This window comes from Falco punctatus, assembly GCF_963210335.1.
Source record: "Falco punctatus genome assembly, chromosome: 8".
NCBI lineage: Eukaryota > Metazoa > Chordata > Aves > Falconiformes > Falconidae > Falco > Falco punctatus.
Window position 1 is genome coordinate 25,987,873 of NC_137588.1, and position 26,941 is coordinate 26,014,813.

Consider the following 26,941-nt stretch of genomic DNA (forward strand, 5'->3'; position numbering starts at 1 on the left):
TTTGGAGCCCAGCATGAACAGTGGGCCAGATGCCCACAGGGAAAGAGTGCAAGCACAGATCCAGCTCTCCATCTCTCCCCAGCACCACCACACCCAGAGTGCCTGTCACCGAACAATTTATTAGGTTGCTCACAGAGAAAGGACAGGGCAAAGGTTAGTTGGGGCTGTGATGGGGTCCTGCAGGGTTGGGGGGTTAGTGAGGACCGATTCTGCTCCCAGCTTTGCCCAGCCCTGGGGTTTGCTGGGTTCCGGCCTTGCTCCCCTGGCCGCAAGGGACCAGCCCCTGAAGCAGAGCCAGGGCACTGTGCACTCTCTTTCCTCCTCCCTGTAGCGAAGCTATGCCTGTGGGCCAGGGCAGGATACATGTTGGGGGCACAGGGTGCTGCACCAGCACAGACCACGTGCTCATGCATGGGAGACAGCATCCCAAACCCAGGAAGGGGAGGTCAGCACCTTTCCTAGCCCTCAGAAGCTACTGCAAAGCGGGGCACAGCAGCAATGACAATACAAATGGCTCAAAAGAGGATGAATGCAGTTGGCTTCGCAGCCCCAGCCACGTGGGGCCTGCTCTATGGCTTCCATCCAGGTCGGGCTCACCCCACGAGCTCAGTCCTGCTCAGGGCCAGGCGGCTCGGTGATGCGGATGTGGACAAAGAGTGAAGAGGGTGGGATGCTGGTGCCATCCTTGGAGAGCAGATGGATGTGGCGGTAGCCTGCAGGGGGGACAGCAAGGCTCTGGCTGACTTTTGCCCTTGACCTGACCCTCTAGCACCCAGCTGAGCCCGACACCCTCGTGGGGCTGCCCTGCCGGCCCCACCACCACCACCAGGCAGCAGCCGCTCACCTGGTTTGATGTTGGCAAAGGCTAGGGTGAACTGGCCCACAAAATCGTTCCTGGAGGTTTTGTCATAATCCTCCACCACAAAGCGGACGAGGGCCAGCTCGGGCACGTGGAGCTGGAACTGGAGTGTCTCATCCCAGCGGGGGTTAAACCCTGGGAAGGGAGAGTGTGTGCTGGGAGGGTGAGGGAGGGCAGGGACTGGCCACATGGGCACAGGGGGTCCCTGGCACCACCGTGGGCCTCACCATTGTTCTCGATGTACTTGGTCTCCTGGCGTGCCTGGTCTGCAGGGACCCCGTGGATCTCCACGCGCACCAGTGGGTCGATGATAGCTCCGTCCTTGCTGTTGGCCACTTTGGGCAGCTGTTGCCCACTGATCACCTGTGCAAAGGGGCACAGACCCCATGAGCCAGGGAGCAGCTGAACTGATCTGCTTGGAGGCTGCACGGCTCCAGCACGCTGCCCAGTGGTGTACCTACTCATCTGGGACCAACAAGGAGCCCAAGGACACTGTCATGGCTCCCCGGGGTCTCCTTGGTCCTGTACCTGGATTGTCAAGGTGATGGGGCCAGGGCCCTCCCAGCTGTTGGGGTCACTAGGATTGAAGGGAGTCTCCTCATCCCTCATGAAGGGTGGTTTGAGCACATAGCCGCAGCGGCCGTTCTGGCTAAAGAGCCCATCACACAGGTCCATCTCCATGCCAGCTGTCTGGAAGTTCAGGGCCACTGGGAGAAGGTGGCAGGGAAAGAGTTCAGGGCAGCTTGGAGAAACCATGACCTGCTTGGAGCTGAGAACCAGCCTGTCCCCGTAGCCAGAGATGCGGGGCTGCACGGCGGGACAAGGCACCAATGCCCGGGTTATTCCCAGGGCAGAGCAAGAGCGTGCGGCCAGACCTGGTTCCAGCTGGGGTTGCAGCTAGCACCAACATGAGTGTTGATGGTGCCATTCAGCATGGGACCCAGGGCATCTCCCCAGCCCACATCCCTGAAGCCCCCTGGCCATACCGATCTGGCACCCCACGTTCCACATCTCCTGTGGGCTGTAGTTGGAGGAGTCGGTCCGCATCCCGCTGGGGTAGATGCGTGTCAATTGCCAGGCATTGTGGCGGACAAACTCATTCCCTAGGGATGGAGCATGAGGGGCTACTTGTGGGGTCATTCCCTGGCTTGCACAGCCACCCACATGTGCTGCCCATCCAAACATCATCCACTCACCCACTAATCCTCATCCCTTTCCCCTCCCAGGACTGCAGGCATCCTGCCTTGCTTCCTAAGCCCATAAACCCCCCTCACGCACTAGAGTTAAAGCCCAGGGGACAGCCCCCCTGGACCCCCTTCACCCTGGGCAGGGAGGGAACCCTGGTGTCTGGAGGCTCTAGCCCTACAGCTGAGGAAGCCTCCTGCCCCCTCCACTTGGCCCAGTCCACTGGTGCCACTGCCCCCTCCATCTCACCTGCATCCCGGATGAGCTTCCTGGCCTTGGCCTCAGCAAGGGAGGAGATCTCGGAAGGCCGGGAATGGCTGCGGGCCTCCTGGAAGCCCCGAAAGGACACGTTCTTGCAGTAGACAACGCAGTCAGACAATGCCTGTGCCAGGCTCTCTTTGTCCTTCTGCAAGGCAGAGCCACGTTGAGTGCCTCCTGATGGGAGCACCATCCTCCAGCACTCACCCAGGACAGGGGCTGTAGAGCCCAGGGCAGCCGAGAACATCCAGGGATGTGCTAGGGAGGCAGCATCCCCACCATGGGTAGCCTTCCTGCCAGGAACAGAGCAAGCAGGGGACCCACCCAACATGTTGAGTGGCACCCAACATATTGCCACCACAGGGATGCTATGCAAAGAGGGGACTGGTGTGACCAGGGGCAGAAATGGCTGTCCGCCCTGCCTGGTGATGTCCCTGCAGTCTCTGCCTCTCCTCTTGGCACTGGGATGTCACCACAGCCCATAGCTGTGTCCAGGGGCTCACTGCTCCCAGATGGTCCCCAGCCCAGGCCACTCACCTTTGCCCTCCGCCTCTCCTCCTCTGCCTCTGCCCCATTGTCATCATCAGATACATCAGGTGCCTCATCCCCTGGCCCATCCAGCATGTCCTCCAGACGCCCAATCTTCTTCCCCTTCAGCAGGATCTTGTGCTTCAGTTCCTGTGGGGTTGGGTATAGACAGGTAGGCACCTTGGGGTGCCCATCTCCTCCATGGGACTTGCTGTCCCCTGGGACCCCACACTGTTAGGGGCCAGCACCACCAGCTCCGTTCAGCACGCAGGAGGGGATGAGGTAGGAGGGCTCTGCCCTGCTGCCTGGCTGTGCAGGACATGGGAAGACAACCTTGGGGACAACTTTGGGACCATGGTGAACATGAGGACACAGTATCCCCAGTGTTCCCAAGTGCTCCAGTAGAGCAGGACAATGCTGGGGCAGGGGTGGCCTTTCCTCTGGACAGCAGATCCACCTCCTCACCCCACTCCCAGGCAGGACAGTGATGCCCAGCACGGACGCACTCTGTTCCTACCTCTGGGGACGGAAGCTGGCTGGGGACATGCCCATCCGTGGTGGTGGTGAGGAGCTGTTCCCCCAGGATGGACTTGAGCTGCTGGGCCAGGACCTCCTGCTGCTCCATGCTGCAGTGGTTCTCCAGGGACAGGATCACCGGGTAGTCTGAGGTCTGGGGAGCAACATGCACAGCTGGAGATCAGACTTGGTGGGGTTGGGGAGCTCTCACAAGGGCTTTGCCCAGGCATGATCAGTGCCCGGATGGAGCCCCTTGTGTGTCTTTATATCCCCTCGAGACCTTTATACCCCACCAGTCCCCCAGCATCCCCCATATCCCATCTCATCCCCGCATCCACCAGGCTCCATCTCACCCCTGCACCCCCAGCAGACCATGTCTGCATGCACCCATGTGCCCTCGCATGGCATGGCACAGGGCTGTGGGTCAGACTCCCCAGTGCTGTCCCCTAGGAAGGGACACAGCCACCCTTCTTGCCTGTGGTGGGGTGAATCCTGCTGCAGCACCAGGCATGTGAGTCTTACAACCACGAGCCCTCCAGAGACCTATCACTGCCCCGAATTGCAGCCATGTCCCCCCTGACCCGCTGAGGGACACTCATGACACCCGGCACCTGAGGAAGAATGCCCTACCTTGAAGGCGTACTTCCCTAGGGTGCTCACCACCTCCCGGAATGGGATCTTGGAGGTGAAGGTGTGGCCATGGTACACCATGGGCTCCCCATTCGGCCCGTCCCAGCAATCCACCTCCAGGCACCGGCAGCCCCGTTTCAGAGCCCTAGGGTTGTGTTGTCACCCCTGGGACCCCGCACTCAGCCAGGGCACCAGCCCCCTGCCCTCCCCTATGCCTGTGGTTGTCAACCCTAACAGGGACCAGGGGACAACCATCAAGGGTGGGGATGCTGTTGCATGCAGGGCAGGTAGAGCTTGGCTCAGCATCCCCCTTGCTAAGCACCACATGGCATGGCTGCATGGGTGCTGGGCCATGGAGGAGGCAAAGGAGGTTCTGGGTTTGCCCCATGGAGCTGCCCGTGGCATGGCACTGGGGCAGGAGGGTACTGGGCGGTAGCCAGTAGGGACCAGTCCCTTTACCTGATGTAGCCCTCGATGCTGCTCTGGCCCCGGATCTGGTCCTCTATCAGGTAGGTGTTGTGGGAGGAGGAGATGAAGTAGTGACAGAGTGGCTGGCTCATGTCCTGCCACAGTGCCCGGTGTTGGGGGTTGAAGATGGAGCCCTCCGGAGAGCAGAGGTACATGAGGAACCCATCAGCACTCAGCACGTGGCGAGCCCGGGCTGCAGGTGGAGTGGGAGGCTCAGTGACAGCCAGGGACCCGGAGCGAACAGGATGGGGGCAAACAGGGCTGCTGGTGGCTCCTGGCATCCCCAGCATGGTGGGCACAGCTTCTGCCAGAGGCTGGGGCACAGGGAGAGATGCCTCAGGGCAGAAACCTTGGGAAGGTGAGCAGCAGACCCCAAAGCCAGAGCTTGCACCCCATGGATGGTCAACCTTCTACACCAAAATGGTCCAGGAATGGACCAAAAAAAGGGAAACTGCACCCAGATCACACCACAGTAAGTCTTCCCCCTGTGCCCATCCACAGCAGGATGGGGATGGGGGTGACCCTGCCATGGGGCTGTGGGTCTCAGCCCCCTTCTTCCCCCCATGCAGAGCACAATGATGTCTGGGCTGGCTCTCACCTGTCTCCGATGGTTCATACTTGTCAATGAGCTCCATGGCCAGGTCCTCTGTGTCCTCATCCTCCAGCTGCTCCTGCCGCAGGAAATCCACCAGCTCCAGCAGTGTCAGCTTCTTCCCATCCTCGGAGAAGTCCTGGAAGAGGCTCAGCACCTCCTCACGCTGCGTGAGGGCCTTGTAGAAGAGCACAAACTCCTCCCCTTCCAGCGTCCCTGACTCCGACTTGTCAGCAGCCTGCAAGGGAGCTCACTCAGCATCCAGCCAGTGTAAAATGGGGTGTCCTGGCCACACCAAGGGGCTGTGGGGGATTCACCCACCCCCAACAGAGGGCACAGAGACTCCACGCCAGCAGCAGTGGTAGGCATCAATCAGTGCATGAATGGATGGATGGATTGGCAGATGGAGGGTTGGTGGGGTGGGATGATAGATGGATGGGTCCGTGGATGGAGAGATGGACAAACAGGTGGAAGAACAGATGGATGGATGGATGGGTGGATGGTTGGGTTGATGGGTAAATAAATAGATGGCTGGTTAGCTGGGTGGACAGATAAGCTGCTGGACAGACATATGAATGCGGGGAGGAACAGCTGCATTGGCTGCTTGGGTTGACAGATAAATGAACAAATGGATGTTTCTCTAGGTAAACAGGTAGTTAAGTGAACAAATGGATGAATGGATGGATGGATGGATGGTCAGACGGACGGACAGAAGGAAGTGATCACATCCTTCTGCAGGGAGGTGTTGTGCAGCTTGTTCCAGCCCCTCCCCAGCCCCTCCAGGCCCTCAGGTGCAGTGCTTGCCTGGAAGAGCCGCAGGGCATGATCCTCGTTCATGTCCACATTCATCATCTTGAGGAGACGCTGCACCTCCTTGAAGTTCATGCGTCCATCCTTATTCTTGTCGGCTTTCTGGAACCAGTCACGAATCCATGTGAAAGAAACCAGGGCAGATGTTAAGGGAAAGGACCTTGGCTAAGAGAGATGGCTCTGGGGAGCATCAGATGGCCTCTTTTCCTTTTTCTGTGGGCTCTCCCTGCCCTGATGCAGATGGTGAGACCCAGAAGACCTAAGCACATGCTGGGGCAAGGCTGGAGATGCGGGGCCTGGGGAATGGCCAGAGATGGGAGAAGGACTGGGTGTGAAGTGCAAAATGGTGCCTGCAGAAAGGATATTGGTCTATCTTCTCCCTTTGGTCCATGCTGGTGGCCACCTCGATGAGCTGGCGCAGGCCCTGGACCCAGCACTGCGCCTCCTCTGCTGAGCCAGCAATGAGGTCCAGGTTGCCCCGACGGCCGTAGAAGACAATGGTGAAGCAGCGCTCAGGGGGGAATTCCTCAGCCAGGCTCTGCAGCACCTCCGACTGGTGCCCTTCCCGCACCGTCTCCACATCACTGATGGAGACTGGGGCAGAGGGAGGGGAGGCCTGTCTGAGGGGGATGAGGGCAGGGGGCACTGCCCACAGACAACCTGTCCTTCCATCCATCCCTTCTTCCATTCTTCCATCCATCCAGCTACTTATCCACCTGCTCCTCTGTTTGCCTGCCCACTCCTCTGTAGGCATGTACAAGTGGCACGCCAGAGCTTCCACTTGTATCAGCTGCAATTTCGACTCAGCCCTTGTGACCCATGCTGAGGGCAGGATACTTCATGGAGCGGTATGGGTGAGAGAAGCACGCACACAGAGCCTGTCTTGAATGCCCCAGCACCATTTGCAAGCATGGCTCCAAGAATCTTCATACATTCACATCCCTGTTCACTCTGAACCCTACTGATGGCCCCACAGCCAACACACAGCAACTGGTACTCACAGGCAGACTCAGTTTTGCCTGTCCTCTTGGACTGGTACCAGATGGTCATGCAGTCATCCTGCAGCTTGAAGTAACGCTGCTTCTTCCAGCTCTTGGACTTGACTTTGCGCATCAGTGTCCCTTGCTGCATCTGCTCCAGCGTGTCAGTGAGCTGGATGCCTGGGGGCAGCATGGGCTACATCACTGAGGGCAAGGGTATCTGGGCACTGTGCCCTGGTACCTTGCTCCCTCTTGCCTCTGGAACCCCATGTGGTCCCTCAGTTTGGGATGGAGGAGGGATGGACCCCAAACAAACTCCCTTTGCCACAAGAGGGGCAGAAGGTAATTCCCCATTGACCCTTCCCATCCACCCTCAGTGCTGCCAATCCCAAATCTCAATGTCCATGGGGGGGGTAGGGATGCTCCTGAGTGTGGCTGAGCTGAGAGCTCAACCCACCGTCCAGATCTGCCATGGCGTAAATCTGGATGGTGGTGCCCTGCCCCTGCACCTCCCCACCGCCGGGGCACTCACGGGCGTTACACAGCAGCGATGCCATGGCTGTGCCTCTTCCACACTGGTGGCTGCTGGGGAAGGAAGAGAGAGGACAGCTGGTGGGAACAGGACGGATCCCCGCACTGCATTTGTGGGCTCCAACCGTTCCACATGTGTAGGAGGTGCATGTGCGCCTGTCTGTGTGCAAGCACACCTGCGCCTGTCTCCTGCTGGGTTCCTTAAGTGTCGAGTTCACCCCACTGTGCTCATGAAATATTAATTAGTGTTACCAGGAAGCCGGAGCTCGAAAGGTGTCGGAGGAAAACAGAAATACTTGAGAGCATGCCCAACCAACAGCCCAGCAGGTACTGGAACCCTAGTGCTCCCAGGTCACTGCTCCCAGGGGAGAAGCAGCCCTGGAAGCCAGGAAAAACTGTTGTGGGGGTGACCAAGAACAGCCCCCACTACGTGGGAAACAGCCCCCAGCCAACAGATTTGGCAGCAAGGGAGGGGCAAGGCTGTGAGAGCAAGGAAGTGGGTGCAGAGAAATGACCCGCAGCTCCCCCAGCCCGTTCTCCCCAGGGAACACCAGCACCCAGGGGCTGTGACTGCACCAGTGGCCATACAGGGAGCGCACTGCGACGAGTGGGACTATAAATATGACTGGACTGACAATAAGGCTTTGATTAGGCTGTTAAGACTTCAATTAGACTGACAAATTGCTGGATGTGCCTGTCACCTGGGTGCTGGAGCTGGGCCCTCGAGGAGTGGAGGCCTCAGCTGGTGGGCTAGGATTTGGGTGCAGGAGGGGATCCAGGGGTCCCTGGGGGCAGAGGACCCTGTGCCAGGGCACAGGGGTGGCAGTTGTACCCCAGGCCTCTGACTCAGCACAAGCACCGGCCGTTCGGGGCCGAGAATAGCCGGTGCTGTCAGTGTGCAGACAGCTGCCAAGCCCAGCTGCCAGACCCTCACAGGCTCTGGGGCCAGACGATGGCCGTCCCCGGCTCAGTGTGGGGATGGCCAGGCAGACAGATCCCCAGCTGTGGCCCTGCTCCTGGGGGACATGCCAGACATGGGGCTGGCAGTGGCTGTTCAGCTGTACCCAGGGCACATAAGGACCCCCTGTCCACACTCTTGGGAACCTCACGTGTTGCAGGAGACACGGAGCAGCTAAGGTGCCATGCCAGCTACCTCCCGGCAGTGCCCAGTGCAGGGCTGCACGTCCCCAGCAGCAGCCCTTGTTGCAGGGCTCAGACCACAAGGACTCGCTGCAGTGCCTGCATCCCCCCACATCCAAGGTGCCAGGGGGCACCAACCCACTGGCCCAGGGCTTGGGCTGCCTGCACCGATCTGCCCTCTCTGCACCCCGCCATGCATGTGTGCAAGGTGGCAGCGTGCAAGGGAGCTGCTTGCAGCCCCCCGGCCTGTAACCACTCAGATTTTGGAGCTAAACTGATCTCCCCCAGTGCCAGCCCTTCCAGGCTCCCGGCACAGACCAGGCACATCCAGCCCTGCCCCAGCCGTGGAACTGTGCCTTCCACACACACAGAGCAAAGAAGAGACAATCCCTGCCAGCACGGGGAAGATCCCAGAAGCATGGATGCAAAGACACAGCTGTTGGCTCTCCCCAGAGCATGAGAGATGCCCCGAGCCCAGGGCCCCATGCAGCCCCCCTCACCCTGGTCTGAGTTACGCTGTCGAGAGGAGCGGGACAGGAGCCAGGGCACAGAGAAATCCAACCCGAGAGCTTCCCGCAGCACAGCCGCCTCCTGCCAGGGACAGTCCCAGCTGCCTGAGCACACGCTGAGCCACTGCAGCTCCTCTCCTGGAGGTGACAGTCCCCCAGCAGAACCGGAGGGCCGGTGGGTGTGAGCGCTCCCCAGCCACTCCAGCGCGGAGCTCCCCAGCAGAATTAAACGCCGCCATGGGGGTGGCCGTGCCGGAGCTGGAAGGGACATGCCTTCCCTCGCCCCCCCGCCCCTTCTTGCTGCTCCGGTGCGCACACAGCCTGCCCGCGCCCCGGGGCTCGGCTCAGCCCCGCACAGCCCTCCCACCGCCCCAGGGCAGGGGCCGGGAGCATCACCCGAGCCGGGGGGCAGCTGCCGGGGCCGGAGGGGCTCGGGGCGGAGGTCAGACAGGGGGCCCCGGGATGGGCCAGCAAAGCCCGGGGGATTCAGGGCTCGGGGAGGGGGGACAAGTGACGCCTGAAAGCGAGGGAGACAAAACCGCCAGCTCTTCTGGCCCCCACCCCGCGCCACCCCACCCGTGCAGCCGCCTGTGGGGCAGCGCTGCCCGAGCCCGGGGTCCCAGCCCGCCCCGCCACCCCTGTCCCCCCGCAGGACGCCCAGTTGCCCCGACAAGGACCGGGCCCCCGCCCCGTACCCGCTCTCCGGTGCCGTGCCGCTCCGCTCCGCTCCGCTCCGCCGGTGCTCCACCGCCAGCGGCCGCACGGGGCCGGGGCTGCCCCGGCTGCCCGCCCCTCGGCAGCGGCAGGGCGGCGAGCCCGCCCCCGGCCCCCCCGCCCCCCGGGACGCCCCCGGCCCCGCACGCCCAGCAGCCACCGCCTCTCAAGGTCGCCTCGGATTAAGGTCACGAATCTCCCGGAGCTGGGGGGGTGGCGGGGCCGGCAGGGGTGGGAGCACCGTACAGGGCACCCGTTCCCATCCTGTCCCTCCCCAGACCCGCTTGCACCCAGCACAGCCTGACCTCCCCATCCACAGGGCACAGAGCATCCCCAGCGTGTCGCTGTCCCCGTCACAGGACACAGTGGCCCACGGGCACTCCCAGGGCTGGGAGAGCTGCAGGACCCGAAGAGCAGGGCACAGTTTGAGCATCCTAGTGCAAACCGCCCACAGGGATTCAAGCTGGGTGCAAGGACAGCAGGGCAGGGACCAAACTTGAGGTGGCCGATGCTTCAGCAGACGTGGACCCTGGGCAAGTGTGGCACCGAGTGCTCTCCCTGGCAGGGTCTGAATGGAGCCGGGGTCAGTACTTGCACTTGCTGCCTTCCCACAAAGCAGGATAGAGCAGCACCTCCCCACCAACACCCCTCAATGTTATCTGCTCCAGGAGAGATGGGGTGCCACAGGGATGCGGACAGCTTCCACAGCTCCCACTGGAAAAAGCCACACTCCCTCCCCAGCTCATATCCCCAAGCTGGCACTGATCCCCCTTCAGTCCCACCTGCAATGAGTTCCCCTCCTTGCCCCTCGCCCTCCCCAAGAGACCAGACCAGGACCAATCTGTGCTGGCTGGGGTTTTATTATTTACTAAACTGAACTTACAAAAAAAAACCCCCACCCCAAACAACAACAAAAAAACCACCCCCAAACAGAAGCATTTTCACACCCTATTAAGGTCAGGGTGGAGGGGAGGGAAAAGAAGGTGATGGTTATAAAACAGTACCCCGGGGTAAGGAAGAGGCCACGCTCTGCCCTTGTTATGCAAGGCTGCGAGAGGAGGGGAGGGAAGGGGAAAAAAGAGATGGGATTTAAGACACTGTTGGCACGACACCGCAGATGATCAGCAAAATGGGCTACTGGAGGAGGGGGGAGAAGTCGAGTAAGCTGCCCAGGCCTGCCTGCAGCCAAGAGCAGGCAGAGCAGGCTCTGCTGCAGCAGAGCTGGGAGCTCCATGGCTGCTTCTGGGAGCCTGCCGTGGCCGCACTAACCCCTCACCACAGAACACAGGTAAGCAGCTGCTACTCCAGTTCAATTGCAACGGCCGAGGCAGGCGCCAAGGCAGGTCTGAAAGCTGAAATGGATCCACCCGACCGCCAGAGATGAGCTGGTGAGGGAGGAAAGGGAAGGGGGCCAGGACTGAGGCGTCTGGCAGGCAGCAGCGGCTGTGGAAGCTGGCATACCTGGAGCCCGCAGGACGTCGCTCCCAGCTGTCCTGCAGCAGGGATCATTGGCCGGTGGCCTGCCCACCACCACAAGGCAGGCTCCCCAACGCTGAGCTCCGTTTGACAAGCCAGCCAGCAGCCCTGCCAGGCAAGAGGTGAGCTAGACGGGAGGCCAGCACACATCAGCCCCCAGCTGCTGGTTTAGCTGCATGAGCACAGTATTTACAGCACAAGAGTCACAGTCCTGCTGCCTTGTCCTTCCCAAGAGCTCTGGGAAGCAAGCTGATGACGTGTGGGCTCATCTTGAGTAATCCACCCCTCCTCTTGGGGCAAGCACCACGATGGCCTGGCTCCAGCCGCTACCTCCATGCCAAAGAAAAAGAAGAGAAAAGCTCACTGCACCAGCCGGATGGAGAGCAAGGATGTGCTGACAGGGAAGCTAGCTGTCTCTGGGCTACCTGCAGCTGAGCAGCAGTCTTAAGAGAGGATAAAGCAACTCGATCACCTTTTATTCAGCTCACTCATCTAAAGAGACATATAAACAAGGAGTGACAAGGAACTGGAAGGACATGGTGGTGGTGCACACACCCCTTGTCACACACCACCTGGGTGGAGGCTGAGCTAGCTGGAAGGGCAGACATCTGCACTACCCCCTGCCTGGCAGTGGGGGAAGAGATGCCAGCCAAGCCTCCTGGAGAGATGGGGATCTTTACAGATTGTCTTTATTGATTTTTTTTTTAAGCTGTAGTATCAGCATTTGCTGGTGTTGCGATCCCCAGAGGCATCCTGCACAGCTACACAGCAGCCCGTTGGCTGCCAAGCCAACAGTCAGCTGGCGTGTCCAGTTCGTTTGTTGCGGAAGAGGTCACCTGTTCCTGGTTCTTTGTAAACCTGAGCTGTTTCTTCCCCGGTCCCCCACCTCCCCCAGCAGTCATTGCGGAGGAAGAGGGATGCCCCGTGGGTCAGTGACTTGACCCTCTTGCAGGTTCTTGACGAGCTGAGCCAGCCAGCGTTTTGTGGTGGTGTCATCCTTCAGGACCTGGGCGAAGGTGGTGTCCTTCAGTTGGTCAGGAAGGCACTGCCTGAGAGCTTCACGTGCCCTACATCAAGAGACAAGAAACGGGGCCCAACAAATAAACTCACAGGGGCAAGAGGGGAGCAAACCCCACTGGGGACATGACCTCCTTTGCCTGGGGGTCTCCCTGGCAGGACCAGCCAACCAAAGCATTGAGCAGCAGCATTGCAGCACGTGGTGCTTGGCCAGCCACCATGGCTCCCATCCCTCATGCTAGACCCCACCGCACCAACCCCTGTGCCCTGACACCCCTCAGTCAAAAGCAATGCAATGCCAGGAGAGGCACAAATACATTCTCAGTGGCTTTGGGCAGAGCTGCTGATCAGCATGAAAACAGTTTCTATTCCCTCAACTGAATTTCATCTGTTGGCTTTTACTGCTAACAGCCCACATGATGCAGAAGAGGGAAAGCACAGCGTACCTTCCACCTCAGCCCCTCCCTCATATCTAGTTCCAGCTACATTTGAGCTCAGGCAGTCATAACCTGTACAGTCTGAGTCTGCTCAAGCTCCAAACAGTCACTGTTTCTCTCATGTACCATAAAAGCTCCCAGAAGTAGCAGTTAAAAAAACAGAACAAACCAAAAAACCCACCCACTTTCCACACTGAACTAAGGCTAACTTAAAGGCAGACAAGGAAACTTGACTTTCCCTGAGTGGGCACTGTGGCAAAGAACTGCACTTCCAAGGGAGCAGAAGAAGCCCCTGCCCAAACTCTTAAAATGTTTACCTGGGGTTATCAGAAAGGCGAAGGTAGCAGCGGACAACATGCTTCAGTAGCCGTGCCGATGGCTCCTTGGAGAGCTGCAGGACCATTTTACCCTGTTTTATAGAGGCCAGTGCCATCAGTTAAAAGTCTTCGTAAGAACAGGTTCACAATCAGCAGAGACTTAGGAAAGACTGTTGAATCGCTCACTCTGGCTTCCCACGCATCACAGCCCATTACCTTTCATCTAGATACCCCTGCATGAAGTCCGGTGGTCTGCTTGCCAAGATGTCTTTGAGAAGAGCAGCCAGTCACAACTTGGAAAGGATTCTCTCAGCAGCTCAAGGAAAGCTTGTCTTATCTCTATTTGGTTTTTACATCCCCAGGACTCCTTAGTGATCCAACTCACTGGTAGATTAAACTGAACCTGGGGTTTCCCCCCTGTGGAAGAAGGTGAATGTATCCCCAACCTTTTGATAAGCTCAGGCTGAGTCACCCTGTGAGGTGTGTTCCCAAGATCTGTAACGCTCCGTGTTCTCATCTGCACTGCCTTCATTTCAACACCCTTTTAAAACATTAATATAGCCTGGGAAGCCATGCCGAAGGACTGGGCTCACCCATACCACGTATAGCAAGATCCACATCTGGTCTTACCGTGCACCCAGGAGTTGTATTTTCTCTTTGTGCTACATCCCTCATCAACCCATTACTGGGAAACAAGATCAGGGCAGATGTCTCTGGCCCAGCCTCCATTTCTCACACTATGTAGGACTTCGCACATGGCTGCATCTTGGAATGCACCAGCCCAGCAAGCAGTGTGGATGGATGCCTTCACATGCCCGCTCTGAAGGAGTCTGAACAGTCTGCTTCCTTGTACTTAGGAGTCAATCAAATCTTCAGATCTGTCCAACAAGTTGGTTTTTTTTCCTGTAAAACTACACTGGCTGGCCCTCCTAACCATTTTCCTCAAATTCACCTGTATTTGGATATTCTGGCAGTTAGAAATTAGTAGGTCTCCCTCATCTGCCCTTTTGCACACTTCCTGTTCTCAGCAATTCCTCAGGATACCAAGTTTCTTCACAATGAAGAACAAGTCAGAGAATTCCTCAGACAGCTCCTGCATAGGAAATACTAACTTACCCTTCTGAAAGCATCTAATGCTTGTGTAACATCTTACTTGGTTATCAGTAGACAAAGTAGTAAATCATCACCCTCAAACAGCAGTACACTATCTCAATTTTTGAAATAGAGAACAGAAATGTCGATGAACATTTTCATCTCTCTCAGTAGTGCTATGGAGCATTAATCATGTCAGTGCTTCACCTGGTGGTGGGATTACACCACAGCTAGGATTTCTTCCACGCTAACAGAGTTTTACATGCCCACATCCCTTCATGTTCATACCATTCCCAGCTACAGATTCTTCCTTTGTCTCCTTCCCTCCTCTACTCCAGGGTTTCTAATTACATCCTTCACTTTGGCCCCAACCCTGATGTACTTTCATCAAAGTCCATTCTTTTCTGGAATGCAAAATCATGTCACATTGGGTATTATGGGTATCAGCTCACAATCATTCATGTTTTGCTGTTTGTGGGTGAATTAGGAGGTGACATTTTATTCATGTTTGGGAAAACAGACAGAAAAATAAATATTCCCAGTGAACGCATCAACATCTAGGCACAGAACCAGCATTGCAAAGCACTTAACTTAATGCTGCATTTTCTCCTCCTGAGACTGCTCTTTAAAAAGCAAACAAACGACCAAACACAAAAGCAGGACAATAGCTGTTTCAGGGCAGACGTACTCCCCTTGGTGAGCTCAAAGATAATAAAGCTCAAGTTGGGGCTATTACTCCTGGGATGAAGAGATTATGAGTACCCAAAGTTCTCCTTCACAGGGGACAGGGAATGGACAAATATTGCCTGCTCTCTCTGTGTCCCAACACAAAATTAGAGTCATAAGCAGCAGCTAATAGGAGCCAGGTTGTGGGAGGCAGAGATGGGAAATGGATCAATGGTCTGAGCTGTGTTATCATTCTTACATAAAATTAAATCAATTCACATCCAAACAACAACCCTGAAAAGTTTTTCTTCTCTAGAGATGTTTGGTCTATCTTGAGGACTTGGTACATTAAAACTGGTGTGTGTTCTCCTGACATGCAAACCAGATACACAAAGGAAACATGCGGAAACAGAGTGCTACAGTGTCGCAAGCAATAATGCCCAAGAACCATTTGCCTCCCTCATTCTGTGCTCCAGCCAGAGGGCAGTAAAAGTAGCTGCTGGAGCACTATTTCCTTAAACCCAGATATTTTAAAACCAAATAATCTTACCAGTATCATGGCAACATGGGAAAACCGCTCATAAGTCTGACAGATATATGCCAGCCCTGTGTCATCCAGGAGGATTTTCTGAAGAATAAATGTAGCAACCTAGAATGGGGAGAACACAGAAAAAGTGTTGAAACAACTTACCTATCCTGAAAAGGGACAGCCTTTGTGCTGTGTTCTTTTCAAGGCAGCCTCAGAACTGAAAGGCCTTTCAGCAGCCAATAAACATTTTAGTCAGTAAAAGTTTAAAGCCAAAAGAAAATGCAGGTCTCTACACAATACTTGGCATCTCTGGTTAAAGAAAAGAGATGGACACAAAGCAGTGTGTACAAGGTGACTGGATGCAGGTTGCGTAAGATGGCAACTACTGCTGGGCCGCTCAGGACAGCCTCAAGATTACAGTCAGACTACTGCAGTCACAGAGCAGGAAGCAGGAGAAGGATCTGTCCCTTGGCCCTGCCATCTAGATGGCAAGCTGATTTCAGTTTTCATCTTTAGCATTATCGATTCATCACAAGACACCACTTTCTGGAAGAACCTCAGCCAGCTACGTCAGCAGGCTTCACCGGAGAAGCACACACAGACTAAAACCTGTGGCCTGCCCACCTGGGTCATCAGACCAGTCTGACCTCATCTGAGCTCATGGGGGAAAGGGGCCCCTGATCACAGGAGACAACAAATTAGTCCAGTGCAATGAACATTCCCATAACCAACACTAACAGCTACCACCCAAACTCTGCTCCGTGTATTTACAGCATTTGTTTTCTCAGGCCAGGGAAACCTGATCCAGCTCAGCCCCGAAAGTTACTCTGCAGGGCTGCAAAGGAGGGAACGGGTGATGAGAGCAGCAAGATCTTTCCCAGAAAAACTATCAAGCTCAGGAACTCTGGCTTGGATTGGTGGGTTTTGAGGAAGTAAAAACTCCGCTCAGAGTTGCCCCAGTATTTGCAACAGGACACAAGCCAACTCTGCAGGTTACCAGCTGCCTGGTCAGTCAGAGATAAACAGCAATAAGTCTTAATTAAGACAAAAAGAGTAGGTACCGTTTTGGAGAGTTCACTGCCAGATTCCATAATGCGTAAGCACAGAGGGATAATTTCTGTTGTCAATAAGAAGTTTATCACTTCTTGCTCATCAGTTTTCACCAAGGCCCCTTGAAGAGAAAATAAAAAAATCAATAAATGATAAATGGTTTCAAAAATATCTCACCTTTCGAAGACTGCCTGTGCTATGTCCTCCCAGGAATCATTAAGTCTGAATGGCAGGCAGCACAACTGTCATCCTAAATATGTTGCAGCTGGAGAAGAAATTGTTTTGGCAGCATAAAAGTAATCAAGCAGGGTTTGGGGGTTGTTTTTCAGAAAGTGGATGCATTCTTGGCTCTCCTCCAGTAGTAACAAACACAAGAGGATCATGCCACCCACAGCAACCTCTGGGAAGAAGAAATGCATTTTAAGACCCTCTTACTTTATGCATTGAGAGAGAAATGTTTTGGGCAGAAGACAAAAAAAACAGGATAAGGCAAAGATAGGGCAAATACACACAAGTCAATTAATGACAAAAACCCAAAGAAAGCCCAGCCTGCACCCAACCATCCTAGTGTCTCACTGGCTGGGCTGAGGGCAAAGGCACAAGCCTGCAGGTGCTTGTACTCGCAGGAAACACATTTTTGGCAATGCACCCAGACTTCAGTGTTTTCTTATTAGTGAAGAGCCCAGTTCCTACACACTAAGGGGAACCTGCTTCATAACTGATCCAGCTCAGCCCTGAAAGTTACTCTGCAGGGCTGCAAAGGAGGGAACGGTGATGAGAGTGGCAAGATCTTTCCCAGAAAAACTATCAAGCTCAGGAACTCTGGCTTGGATTGGTGGGTTTTGAGGAAGTAAAAACTCCACTCAGAGTTGCCCCAGTATTTGCAACAGGACACAAGCCAACTCTGCAGGTTACCAGCTGCCTGGTCAGTCAGAGATAAACAACAATAAGTCTTAATTAAGACAAAAAGAGTAGGTACCGTTTTGGGGAGTTCACTGCTAGATTCCATAATGCATAAGCAGCTCCTCTTGTTAATACTACGGGACTCAGAAGATCCCAGTAATGAGACCTGTGATTTTGGTCGTGCAGGTCTCTCCACCCACAGAATGAACTGCATCAAAGTGAGTGAAAAAACAGCACTCCAGCATTAGTCTGGCTGCTTACCAATCACTCCAAGGCTTGTGAGACGCAAGTACTCAAATGGACGTGTCTTGCTAACTGTGTGCAAGAAGGGGTACAGGAAGAGAGGGATATGAGCTGCCAGAAAAGCTGACCTGTAGGAAAGGGAGAACACCCAACATGAGAGACAAGGAAAACAAAGTGAGCATACAATCCAGTGTTACCATGCAGAACCTAAGACTATTCCTGACAGACACCATTCTACCACTCCTCAAAAGAGGGTAACAGTTTGTTCTCTGATGGAACAGTATGAAGTAAATTCTGCACTGGGTACAGCACAAAACCTAACACCTGAACTGTCAGTTACCTGCATCGCTGTTTCCAGCTGACCAGGAACAAAGCACTTCCTGTTGCTTTTATTACCTCTGCTTTGTACATTCACTGTTGCCTTTCACCTTGCAGGCTCCCATGGGAAGGGACAGTCAGCCACAGTGCATGTGCAAAGCTTTTGCATGACAGAAATCCAGACTGGCTGATCTCTAGGCATTACCACAGTTTAAATGTGCACAGCCACTTTTCCCCAACAGTCGTCACACTGCCTTCTGACAACGGGGAAAAATACAGATTGCAAGGAGAAGCCTAGAGATTGCTCTGATAGCAGAGGGAAGCTCCCTTGCACAATCATCCAATGTTCTTCCTCTGTTCTCAGTTTTCAAACTTTAAGTGTAAGTGTGTGTGGTGTAAAACTACCCTATTTTTTTGGATATCACCTCGTGGAGGGTTGCAGCTTAGTATTACTTCGCAGCAGCTGAAAAACAACTTCAGCTATGTAGCACTTCCTTCTCCGCAGGAACAGAAGCATGATATCATGGATCTCTGGACAGTTTTCTTTGAGTTTTAGCTACTGATTTCGGCTGAACCAACATCATCTTTTCCCTTGCTGATACAGGCTGGACACACGATTGAGAAAACCTGAAGTCAGGCACTGGCTGAGGACTCCAGACACAGCTCTGCTATTGCTCCCTTGCCACACACGGTCTCTGGGAAGGACAGCCCTGCCCATCCCACCCTTTGGACAGCTAGTCTAACTAACCGTAAGCTGTTGGTCTAAATAATTGTAAGCTCATTAAAACAAGGATCCTGCACATGGCATCTCTGGCTGAGCTTCAAGGAGCTGCCACAACCCAGTGTTTTGGGAATTTGCAGGATCTCAGGATGATCCAGGGAATGCAGTGCATTTAGGACCACCATAAAGCTGTCATCCTAATAATCCCAGCAAACAAGTGAAAGCAGCAGGCAACTGCCTATCTTCCAGCTCTGTCCTCTGCTCCACTTCTCTTGGTAAAAATGAAGAAAGGAGCTTACATACTTGTGGAGTCAAACAGGCTGAGCTGTCAACCTCAACACCTCAGAAAACTCACACACCTGGAAACACTTACCTTGTTTCAGGATGTGATGCAACACACTGTAGTAGAGCTAAAGCATTGCAAACTCTGTTGGACTGATGGGCTGTCAAGGTTGGAGGGTTGATTGATGGATAAATATTTACAATTTCCTAAAAATTAACAGATAAAGAAAAGTTAGAGAAAGCTGTACCAAAGCACTTGCCCAGCAAGGAGCTATGGTGACAGCAGATGACAGTCCGCTTTCACCAGGCATCATTTTGAAGTTACGTGGCAGCCACCATGCCACCCAGGCAAGGGCAGAGCTGGGTCAGAATCAATTTGACACTGAATCACAGGAATGCATTCCATCCTTAATTTCAGTTAAAATAAAAGAGTTCATTTGATTTCTTGGCTCTTTACTAGTGTAGGAACTGCTTTATTTTTAATTTCCAGATCGAAGAGGAGTGTTGTTCCTGTGCCTAGAGGCAGAGCACACCCACTCTTATTCAAAATGTGGCTGCTGGTACTCTTCTAACTCAATGCAGGGAAAGCAGCTGAGGGCAAGAAATCCAATTCAGAAATCTGCTTGCTTCCAACTTTAGCTCCCTTCTAATTTTCTTCACTTGTTTCAGGGCCACTCCAAGAGCAGTTTGACATTGGCAATCCTGCACTCTTTTCCTTCCTTCTTTGAAAGAAATGACTAGATTTGGCACTAAGAGACAGCCAGTCATCAGCCATAGTTTGCCCAGAGACAAGCAGAGCTGCTCAGTCTCACACGAAATGCAGGTATATTCCCTCGCAAGTGTCTCAGGAGCAGGGAGTGAGCAGTATTCCCATGCTGCCCTTCCAACAGGCTCCCTGCAAGGGCAACCTTCTGACCAGGAAGCGCGCAAGTTCATGCAAAACAAATCACACCAGAGATCTTAAGAGTAAGACTGTTGTGGCTCTGCTATGACACTGTATGAAAATAAGTAGAACATGATCCACAGGGAGCTCATACACCCAAAAACTTGCCCGTTCCCCTTCCAAGTATGTAAGCTAATTAGAAATCTTACAGCCTCTGCACACATTGCCTTGCTAGTGATGATTAATGCCAAATGGGCTTCCCACATCTGCTCCCCTCACCACATGACCCAACATACATCATATTTCCAGCAACGGCAATAAGGGACCCCACCAGTGCCTCCCCAGATCTGCCCCATGTACACACAAGCTCTGCAATGTTCTGGTGCTGCACCACTGAATAAAGAGGCTGCCAATCCTACCCACCTGAAGGAGCGCCGCAATTGTGCCAAATGAGTGCCACAGCATTGGGGCAAGGTCAGGCACAGACTCACGCTTCTTGCTCAGCTCCAGCAGTGCATTCTCTCGCGTCTCAGGGCTGGACAGCTCATTGATCCACTGGTAGATCTTTTCACGGTCAACCTGAGCCAGGGCTGTTGGCACAGGCTGGGTGGGAAACAAGGAAACTTCAGTCCAAACATTTTATCCAAGTCTCACCCTAAACCCTTCCCACAACCTGGCAGGTAAGCAAAAAAGTGCTCAAGAAACTCCTGACTGGGGGAGGGAGGAACTAAAGCTACATTACAACGCTCTGGATATGGATCCCTCCCTTAGATTAGTCTTACTATTTCACCTACTTGAAACACAACTGGCCTGACTTGTTAGGACAGTCTCTTAATCCACTGGTCAAGCAGTACCTTATAACTTCACCAGCAATACAAGAGAGCCACGCTGCTGCCTGTCTGTGCCAGCAGAGCTCCCAGGGAGGTCACACATACTTTAGCCAGCTATCATTTGCTCCACCTGTATTTAGCACACATTCATTTCATGCTTCAAGTGCAAGCTTCCACAAATTCAAAGGCAGACTCTACCTGTATCTCCAAAAACATCTATTACATTGGAAACTGTCAATGGGATTCAGACATGAGAAAAATATTCAAATACTAGAAAAATCCTCAGTACTCCAACATCAGCATGACACTGTCTGCAGCCAGTAACACCTGCTGTTAGAGACATTTCACTCATCCCATGTATCTTGTTTACATGCATGGAGCTAAAAAGGAATTTTTTCAGACTGATTTTGTACAAAAACTCCTGTTTAAAATAAACCCAGAAAAGGGTAGATTTGTATTCACAGTCAAGGCACATTTTCTACTACTCAGCAGAAATGTAGGATTTCTCCTCTGCCTTTCTTGGAACATCAGGGAAACAGCAGCATCAGGGCCAACAAGTCTTCAAGCCAAAAAAATGAGGAAGAGCTGGGAAGGAAAGGAAGAGAAGCAGGAACTGTAGAACTGTAGCATAGTTTCTGTGGTGAGGGCAAGACTCAAGTCTTTCAATGCAAGTTTGCCTCATGCCTCTGCTGGCACAACTAGTACTCAAGGTGCAAATGCTCAGCAGGCTTCCTAAGTAGACAGTTTAGTGATTCAGGTACAAAATTTTGAGGAAGACAAACATCAGCATTAACACCTCCTGCGTGAACACTTCCAAAAGCCAGTTCAGAACCTATTTAAACATTCTGCTGCAGTGCTTACTATTCAAATAAAGCACAGCCCCACTCATATACTGTTGCTCCTGAGCTAGCCTGTATGCAACCAGCTCAGCATCCCCATGTGTACAGCAATCACAGCTGGGAACAGAGAACAGATTGTATTTTTTTTCTTTTTTTTTCTCCTTTTTAAACCCAGACTGAAACTCTTCATGTGCTTACTACAACAGCTGTGAGCACTGCCTGTACCGCACCGACAGCGACGCTACTGCTAAGCAGCTCATCACTAAAGCAGTGAAGAGAATACAAAGGAGTTCAGGAACTGAAAGTGGCTGCAACCAAACCTGAAACCATATGCTGGAGGCAGGCTCCCAGAACTGCAGGAGGGATGAAGGGAGACTTAACCTTTGGCAGACTTAACCTTTGGCAGACACCTTCAGAGCTGCCTGTTTCTATGTCTGCAAAGGTTTCCCTCCTCCATTCATCCACACATTATATCCATAGTCACATCCAGAGAGATCCTTCCCTAGCTGTGCGATTCCTCTCTCCTCCAGCCACCTCCATCATATTAACTTAAAAGTCTATGTATGTCAGGGTTTAACACTGGCCAGCAACTAGCACCACATAGCCACTTGCCTACTCCTCCTGCAGTGGGATGAGGGAGAGAATCAGAAGAGTAAAAGCGAGAAAACTCATGGGCTGAGATAAAGACAGTTTAATGGGTAAAGCAAAAGCTACACATGCAAGCAAAGCAAAACAAGGAATTCATTCATCGCTCCCCATCAGCAGGCAGGTGTTCAGCCATCTCCAGGAAAACAGAACTCCATCGTGCATAATGGTTACTTGGGAAGACAAATGCCATCACTCTGAACATCCCTCCCTTCCTCCTTCTTCCCCCGGCTTTATATGCTGAGCATGACATTTCTATGGTATGGAACACCCCTCCGGCAAGTTTGGGTCAGCTGTCCTGGCTCTGCTCCCTCCCAGCTCCTTGTGCACCTGCTCACTGGCAGAGCACGGGAAACTTGAAAAGTCTTCAACTTAGAGTAAGCAGTACTTAGCAACAACAAAAACACCAGTGTGTTATCTACATTATTCTCATACCAAATCCAAAACACAGCATTATACCAGCTACTGAGAAGAACATTAATTCTATCCCAGCCAAAACCAGGACAATATATAAGCCAATGTGCTGTTATCAGACCCTGTACTAGGGCTCAAAAACTTTTTAGCTGTTCATCTTTCCTCCTATCCTCTTTTTTTCTCTTGTCTACCTTCTTTTTTTTTTTTCCAGAACCTCACACTAAATTAGTAATCCTGACAAATTTATTCTGTTCTTGCAACTGTGAGTGCAATTCTAATGGCAACTCTTATACTGGAGCTCAGAAAAAGAGGGAGAATAAACAGAGCTCATTTGTTATTATTTGGGATGGTAGAGTGACAAGCAGCGTAGTAATAATGTTGTTATAATCGTGTTATCTAAAGCTTCCATCTATTTTTCTAGACTCACTGCAAGTTTCATTTCCTGTAAGCTTAAATACATCGACCCTTTAAAAGCACAATCATGTGCTTGTGATCCCTAGAGAACACTAAGCAGATTTTTCCACACAATTAAGTTTATGATGTCCAATACCTGTCTTAGCCAGAACCAACTGCTTTTCACAGGCTCTACAGCTGTTGCTCTCGTTTTAGTTTAAACTGAATGACATACTTTTGCTAGTCTCCTACTTTATTGTTTTTCCCTCTTCACCCTCTAAATCCAAAAATTCTGGGGAACCCGAAGTGCTAGACACAAATCCTGCAAACTCGAAGACGGAACCCTGCTAGGCAGATTTTCTTTTGCACACAGGGAAAGCAAGTTACGAACAGCATCTCAACACAGCACAAACTAGCCACCTTTGCATCATGAAAGATCGTGGAACACCTTCCTCAAAGGAAACAGCATTATCTCAAACATGACCAACTATATCTCCAACAATCACGTAACGAACTGGGTTTAGCCACTGGCTTTCTCTTCCTAACTGAGCAGTTGCTGCTACACACACTGGTAAGAGTACTGGTCGACCAAAGCAGAACATTGACTAACTGGATACATGTGCTTTTTATACTGTTTTGATAGACCACCACTCAAAATACCAAAATGAACTTTGAATTTCAGTAACAGTAAATTAGCTTATCTGAGTTGGCCTTTCCATGCCTTACTGCTACAGTTACATTTATTGTCTTTAGCCTATTCTTGAGCCTCTAGCATGTTATGCTGTCTTCAGATCTGAAATTGAAATGTTTCTTCTGCCACCAGCATCACTGTATAAAAATTAGTGTTCTTGCTTACCACAGCTTTATCACAACAGCGTTCAAAACACTCAAAGGGATTCCTGAGCCAACTCACGACCCTACTAAGAGGTAATGTTGTTTTCTGCAGCTCCCAAGCACATCTCCAGAGCCAAACACCTTTCCCTGTCACCTTTAGAGTAAGCATACTGACTGAGGTAGGAAACATTTCAATACAGAACTACCAGGTAGCACAAATTATATATAAATTAAATATACTTTCATATGAATCACAAAATAAAGTTGATTTCAATTCTTTAAAGAGATTTTGTTAAAATTGTCTTTAAAAAAAAGATCGTTTTAGAGAGAGGTGACTAGAACACAGATAGATGATTAATGTGAGATTATAATAGTCCCTCACATGTTTCACCAAGTGCTCAGGAATTACACTGCTACAAAAACGTAAATGCTAATTAAGAGAGTTCTCTATGATCCTGCACACCTTTCTATCCTCCAGAAAGCGCCACTTTAAATCAGAAGTATTTGCCAGCACTACAAGAACCAATTTAAAGTCAGGAGCACTTAAAGTGGGAAGACTTAAAATGATCTCTCAGCTCCTGCTCCTAAGTACTTTACTCTTGTTTGCTTGTTAGCCCAAACAGATCCTTTAGCCAAGTTTGTGTGAAAACAGCTCTGACTGCTGGTCTTGCAGTACAGCTCCCAAACTCAATACACACTAGAGACTCAATCAGCTCTAGGACATCATATACACACGACGAACATGCATTTGGATAAGTGAAAATGACAACACAAACCCGCTCAGACAGGAGATAAGATGCAATAACTGCATCGTTCTGAGTTTGAACCCAATTTCAATTTTTGAACCCAACCAGGCCGAGGTCCCGCTCCACTCCCAGCAGGCTGAATGTCAGGCATCCCATCTCACCATGGCAGCTTTCTGAGGGGGAAGAGGGCAAGCACCAACTACAGACAGCACTGCAAGGTATTGGGGGAAAAGGGAGGAACAGGCAGCCTCTGTTTTCCCTCCTGCTTGTGTGCTGCCCTGAGGAACTTTTTGCTGTCTCCTCTTTTCCTCTGCAGTTAAGGCCAGAAGTTTTACTTCTTTTAGAGTTTGCTGAGGACAGAGTAGGTGGCTGGGAATGCAGGAGCATCCAGGTGCAAGGAGGAAGTGCAGGGGGGAAGAGGAGGGAAGAGGGGAAAACTCTACGTGACACAGACTAGGCAGAAGGCGCACAGCCGGGGTACCCATCAGGGAAGCCCTCCTGGCCCCTGGGCGAGCCACCTCGTCCCCAGGAGCAGCAGAGCAAGGCACGGCCGCCCCGGGGAGGCACAGAGTCAGCTGGAGCAAGACAGCGCTCACTCGGCGCCTCCCCGTCTACCAAAGGCACCCCGCCGCCCGGCCGCCGCCACAGCCGGCCGCCGGGGAGCACCGAGGGGAGGCAGCTCACCAGGGCTCCGCCACCACGCGGCTCACACTCCCTCCACCGCGGGCGGCCGAGGGGAAACGTTCCCTCGCAGCCACGAGCGGCCCGCCTGGCCTCCCGCCCCGCTCCGCTCCCCGCACGGCCTGCGCCGCTTGGCCCCGTCCCCAGCCCCGCCGCGCCCCGGAGCTGCGCCTCACCGCGGCAGTAGCCAAGCTGTGCATGGTGGGAGCGGTGCCGGTACTGCCGCCGGGCCCGGCTTAGGAGGCCGCCCCGACCCTTCACCCCGCCGCCCGGCCGCCGCGAGTGAGGCTGGGACAGGGGCGGGGCGCCGAGGCGGGCGCTGTGCGCATGCGCGCGGGCGCCGGCGGGGCGGGGCTGGCGGGGCTGAGGGGGCTGGCGAGTCGCTTGGGCCCATGCGCGCGAACGGCCGCGGGGTGCGCCGGGAAGGGCGCCGCCGCGCTGACGTAAACGGGCGCGCGCGCGCGTGCGTGCGTGCGTTGCGCGGCGTCTGGCGCTGCTGGCCGGTTCCCGCCATCCGCCACCGCCGCCGCCCCCCTTCCCCCTCCCCCCGGGCCTCAACCTGCCCAGCGGCGCCGGGGACGCGCCGGGACGCAGGTACCGGGGCTCGCACCCCCTTCTCCCCCGCCACCCCGCGCTTCCTACCCCACCCGCAACGCCCGGCCGGGTGCCCCCACCCCCCCCCCCGCCGCTGCGCGGCGCCTCCCCTCGCAGCGGCACGGCCCAGGGCGGCCATGGAGCAGCGGGAGGGGCGGAGCGGCGACGGCTGGACGCGGGCTGCGAGGGGGCACCGTGGTCGGCGGCGCCTCGCGGGCTGCGCGCGGGGGCTGTTTCATTCATTTATTCTAATTTTTATTTGCAATACATCCTGCCATACCGAGCGGGAGCCCCCGGCGGTGCGGGGCGGTTTCTCCTAGCGCTGGGCCGGTGGCTTTGCCGGGCGGAGTGCCGAGGGGCAGCCGGCAGCCCAGGGGAGCACCACCGCCACGGGGACCCTCGCCAGGCCCCTCCGAGTGGCCGTGGCTCGCGTCCCGTCAAGAGCGAGCAGGTTTCCCCTCTTAGATTTCGTCCAAAACTTTGGTGTCCATCTCTTACCGGTTTTCCTCAGGTTTTTGATTGGGTTTTTTTCCCCCTTGATTCTGCTGAAGTTTCTTTAAGGCTTAGCAATGTCTGGACTGGGTCTGCTTGCTTTTCAACAGTGAGGAATCAGCACGTTGCTGCCCGAGCTGGGAGAGATTTTATTAATCTAAGTTTCCTTAGCTGGTGTCTAGCTCACTTTCACTGTATTTAAAAACAGCAGCCAAATGGTTCTACCAAAATTCTACAGAAGCTTTAAGCCACAGTTACATCTTTCTGTAGAGATTATTTGGCCTGCCTAGTTACAAATTTCTCCTTTTTAACAGGTTTTTAAGGTGGAGTACGTTTACTCTTGTTAGCTCTTTTCTGTGAGAAAGCATGGCTCTACTAAAGGTGCATGGACCTGTCCGGATGCGCAGCATGCAGACTGGGATTACAAAATGGAAAGAAGGGAGCTTTGAAATTGTGGAGAAGGACAACAAAGTGAGTCTAGTGGTTCACTACAATGTTGGAGGAATTCCAAAGACATTTCAGGTACACCAAATATTAAGGGTTTTGTTTGATCAGTGCATGGTTTGTGCTTCTTTGTGAACAGGTGTGCTCTTCAAGGCTATTAAGTGTCATGCAAACTTCCCTCTGTCACTGTTTCTTGTTCCTCGTTTCCTGAACACTTATCCCTTTGTATAACTCTCCTATAAATTATTCACATGTATCATTAAACAATCAGCCATGGTCAGCCTAGAGATATCACTGAATGGGAAGAACCAAAAAGCAGAGGAAAGTTACCAGGGTATACAGATGGTGGCTCAGGTGCTCAGATTTTTGGAACAT

General features: G+C 53.3%; 3 protein-coding genes across 5 annotated transcripts in view; 1 reads left to right on the top strand and 2 right to left on the bottom strand.

Moving 5' to 3' along the window:
• Positions 1 to 99: 99 nt before the first annotated feature.
• On the bottom strand, positions 100 to 9,813 carry PLCD4 (phospholipase C delta 4). The gene is made up of 16 exons (XM_080397930.1): positions 9,702 to 9,813; positions 7,359 to 7,411; positions 6,848 to 7,006; positions 6,210 to 6,440; positions 5,841 to 5,968; positions 5,043 to 5,274; positions 4,436 to 4,637; positions 3,977 to 4,121; positions 3,348 to 3,500; positions 2,840 to 2,980; positions 2,294 to 2,450; positions 1,846 to 1,983; positions 1,388 to 1,566; positions 1,087 to 1,222; positions 845 to 994; positions 100 to 713 (listed from the first exon to the last, which is right to left on the bottom strand). Exons 2-16 carry the CDS (start codon positions 7,381 to 7,383, stop codon positions 607 to 609), a joined length of 2,283 nt encoding a protein of 760 aa, XP_080254056.1. The 5' UTR covers positions 7,384 to 7,411; positions 9,702 to 9,813; the 3' UTR covers positions 100 to 606.
• Positions 9,814 to 10,564: 751 nt separating this feature from the next.
• Positions 10,565 to 25,365, bottom strand: CNOT9 (CCR4-NOT transcription complex subunit 9). Its single transcript, XM_080397967.1, has 8 exons — positions 25,213 to 25,365; positions 20,078 to 20,257; positions 18,863 to 18,978; positions 17,469 to 17,578; positions 16,316 to 16,425; positions 15,276 to 15,374; positions 12,968 to 13,059; positions 10,565 to 12,263 (listed from the first exon to the last, which is right to left on the bottom strand). Exons 1-8 carry the CDS (start codon positions 25,234 to 25,236, stop codon positions 12,095 to 12,097), a joined length of 900 nt encoding a protein of 299 aa, XP_080254093.1. The 5' UTR covers positions 25,237 to 25,365; the 3' UTR covers positions 10,565 to 12,094.
• Positions 25,366 to 25,459: 94 nt separating this feature from the next.
• The window catches only part of USP37 (ubiquitin specific peptidase 37), a 38,590-nt gene continuing 37,108 nt past the window's right edge, over positions 25,460 to 26,941 (top strand). For 2 of the 3 annotated variants that reach the window (XR_013929827.1, XM_080397921.1), the window contains exons 1-2: positions 25,460 to 25,630; positions 26,437 to 26,644. Coding sequence is in view for 2 of the 3 variants with exons in the window: in XM_080397921.1 (XP_080254047.1) it covers positions 26,489 to 26,644 (156 nt within the window). In the remaining variant the exon portion in view is untranslated. The remainder of the gene's footprint in view (positions 25,631 to 26,436; positions 26,645 to 26,941) is intronic. The other variant, XM_080397922.1, reaches the window with a different exon arrangement.

Bases quoted from the DNA above. Each gene is read 5' to 3' on its own strand.
- PLCD4 (XM_080397930.1), bottom strand. From the start codon at position 7,383: ATGGCATCGCTGCTGTGTAACGCCC. The intron at 5,275-5,840 runs GCAAGCACTGCA...GCTCCCTTGCAG, and splicing joins ATGCCCTGCGGCTCTTCCAG to GCTGCTGACAAGTCGGAGTC. The intron at 714-844 runs GTGAGCGGCTGC...TCCCCCCTGCAG, and splicing joins CTTTGCCAACATCAAACCAG to GCTACCGCCACATCCATCTG.
- CNOT9 (XM_080397967.1), bottom strand. From the start codon at position 25,236: ATGCACAGCTTGGCTACTGCCGCG. The intron at 15,375-16,315 runs GTACCTACTCTT...TCCCCATTCTAG, and splicing joins GCAGTGAACTCTCCAAAACG to GTTGCTACATTTATTCTTCA. The intron at 13,060-15,275 runs GTAAGATTATTT...TCTATAAAACAG, and splicing joins CCCATGTTGCCATGATACTG to GGTAAAATGGTCCTGCAGCT.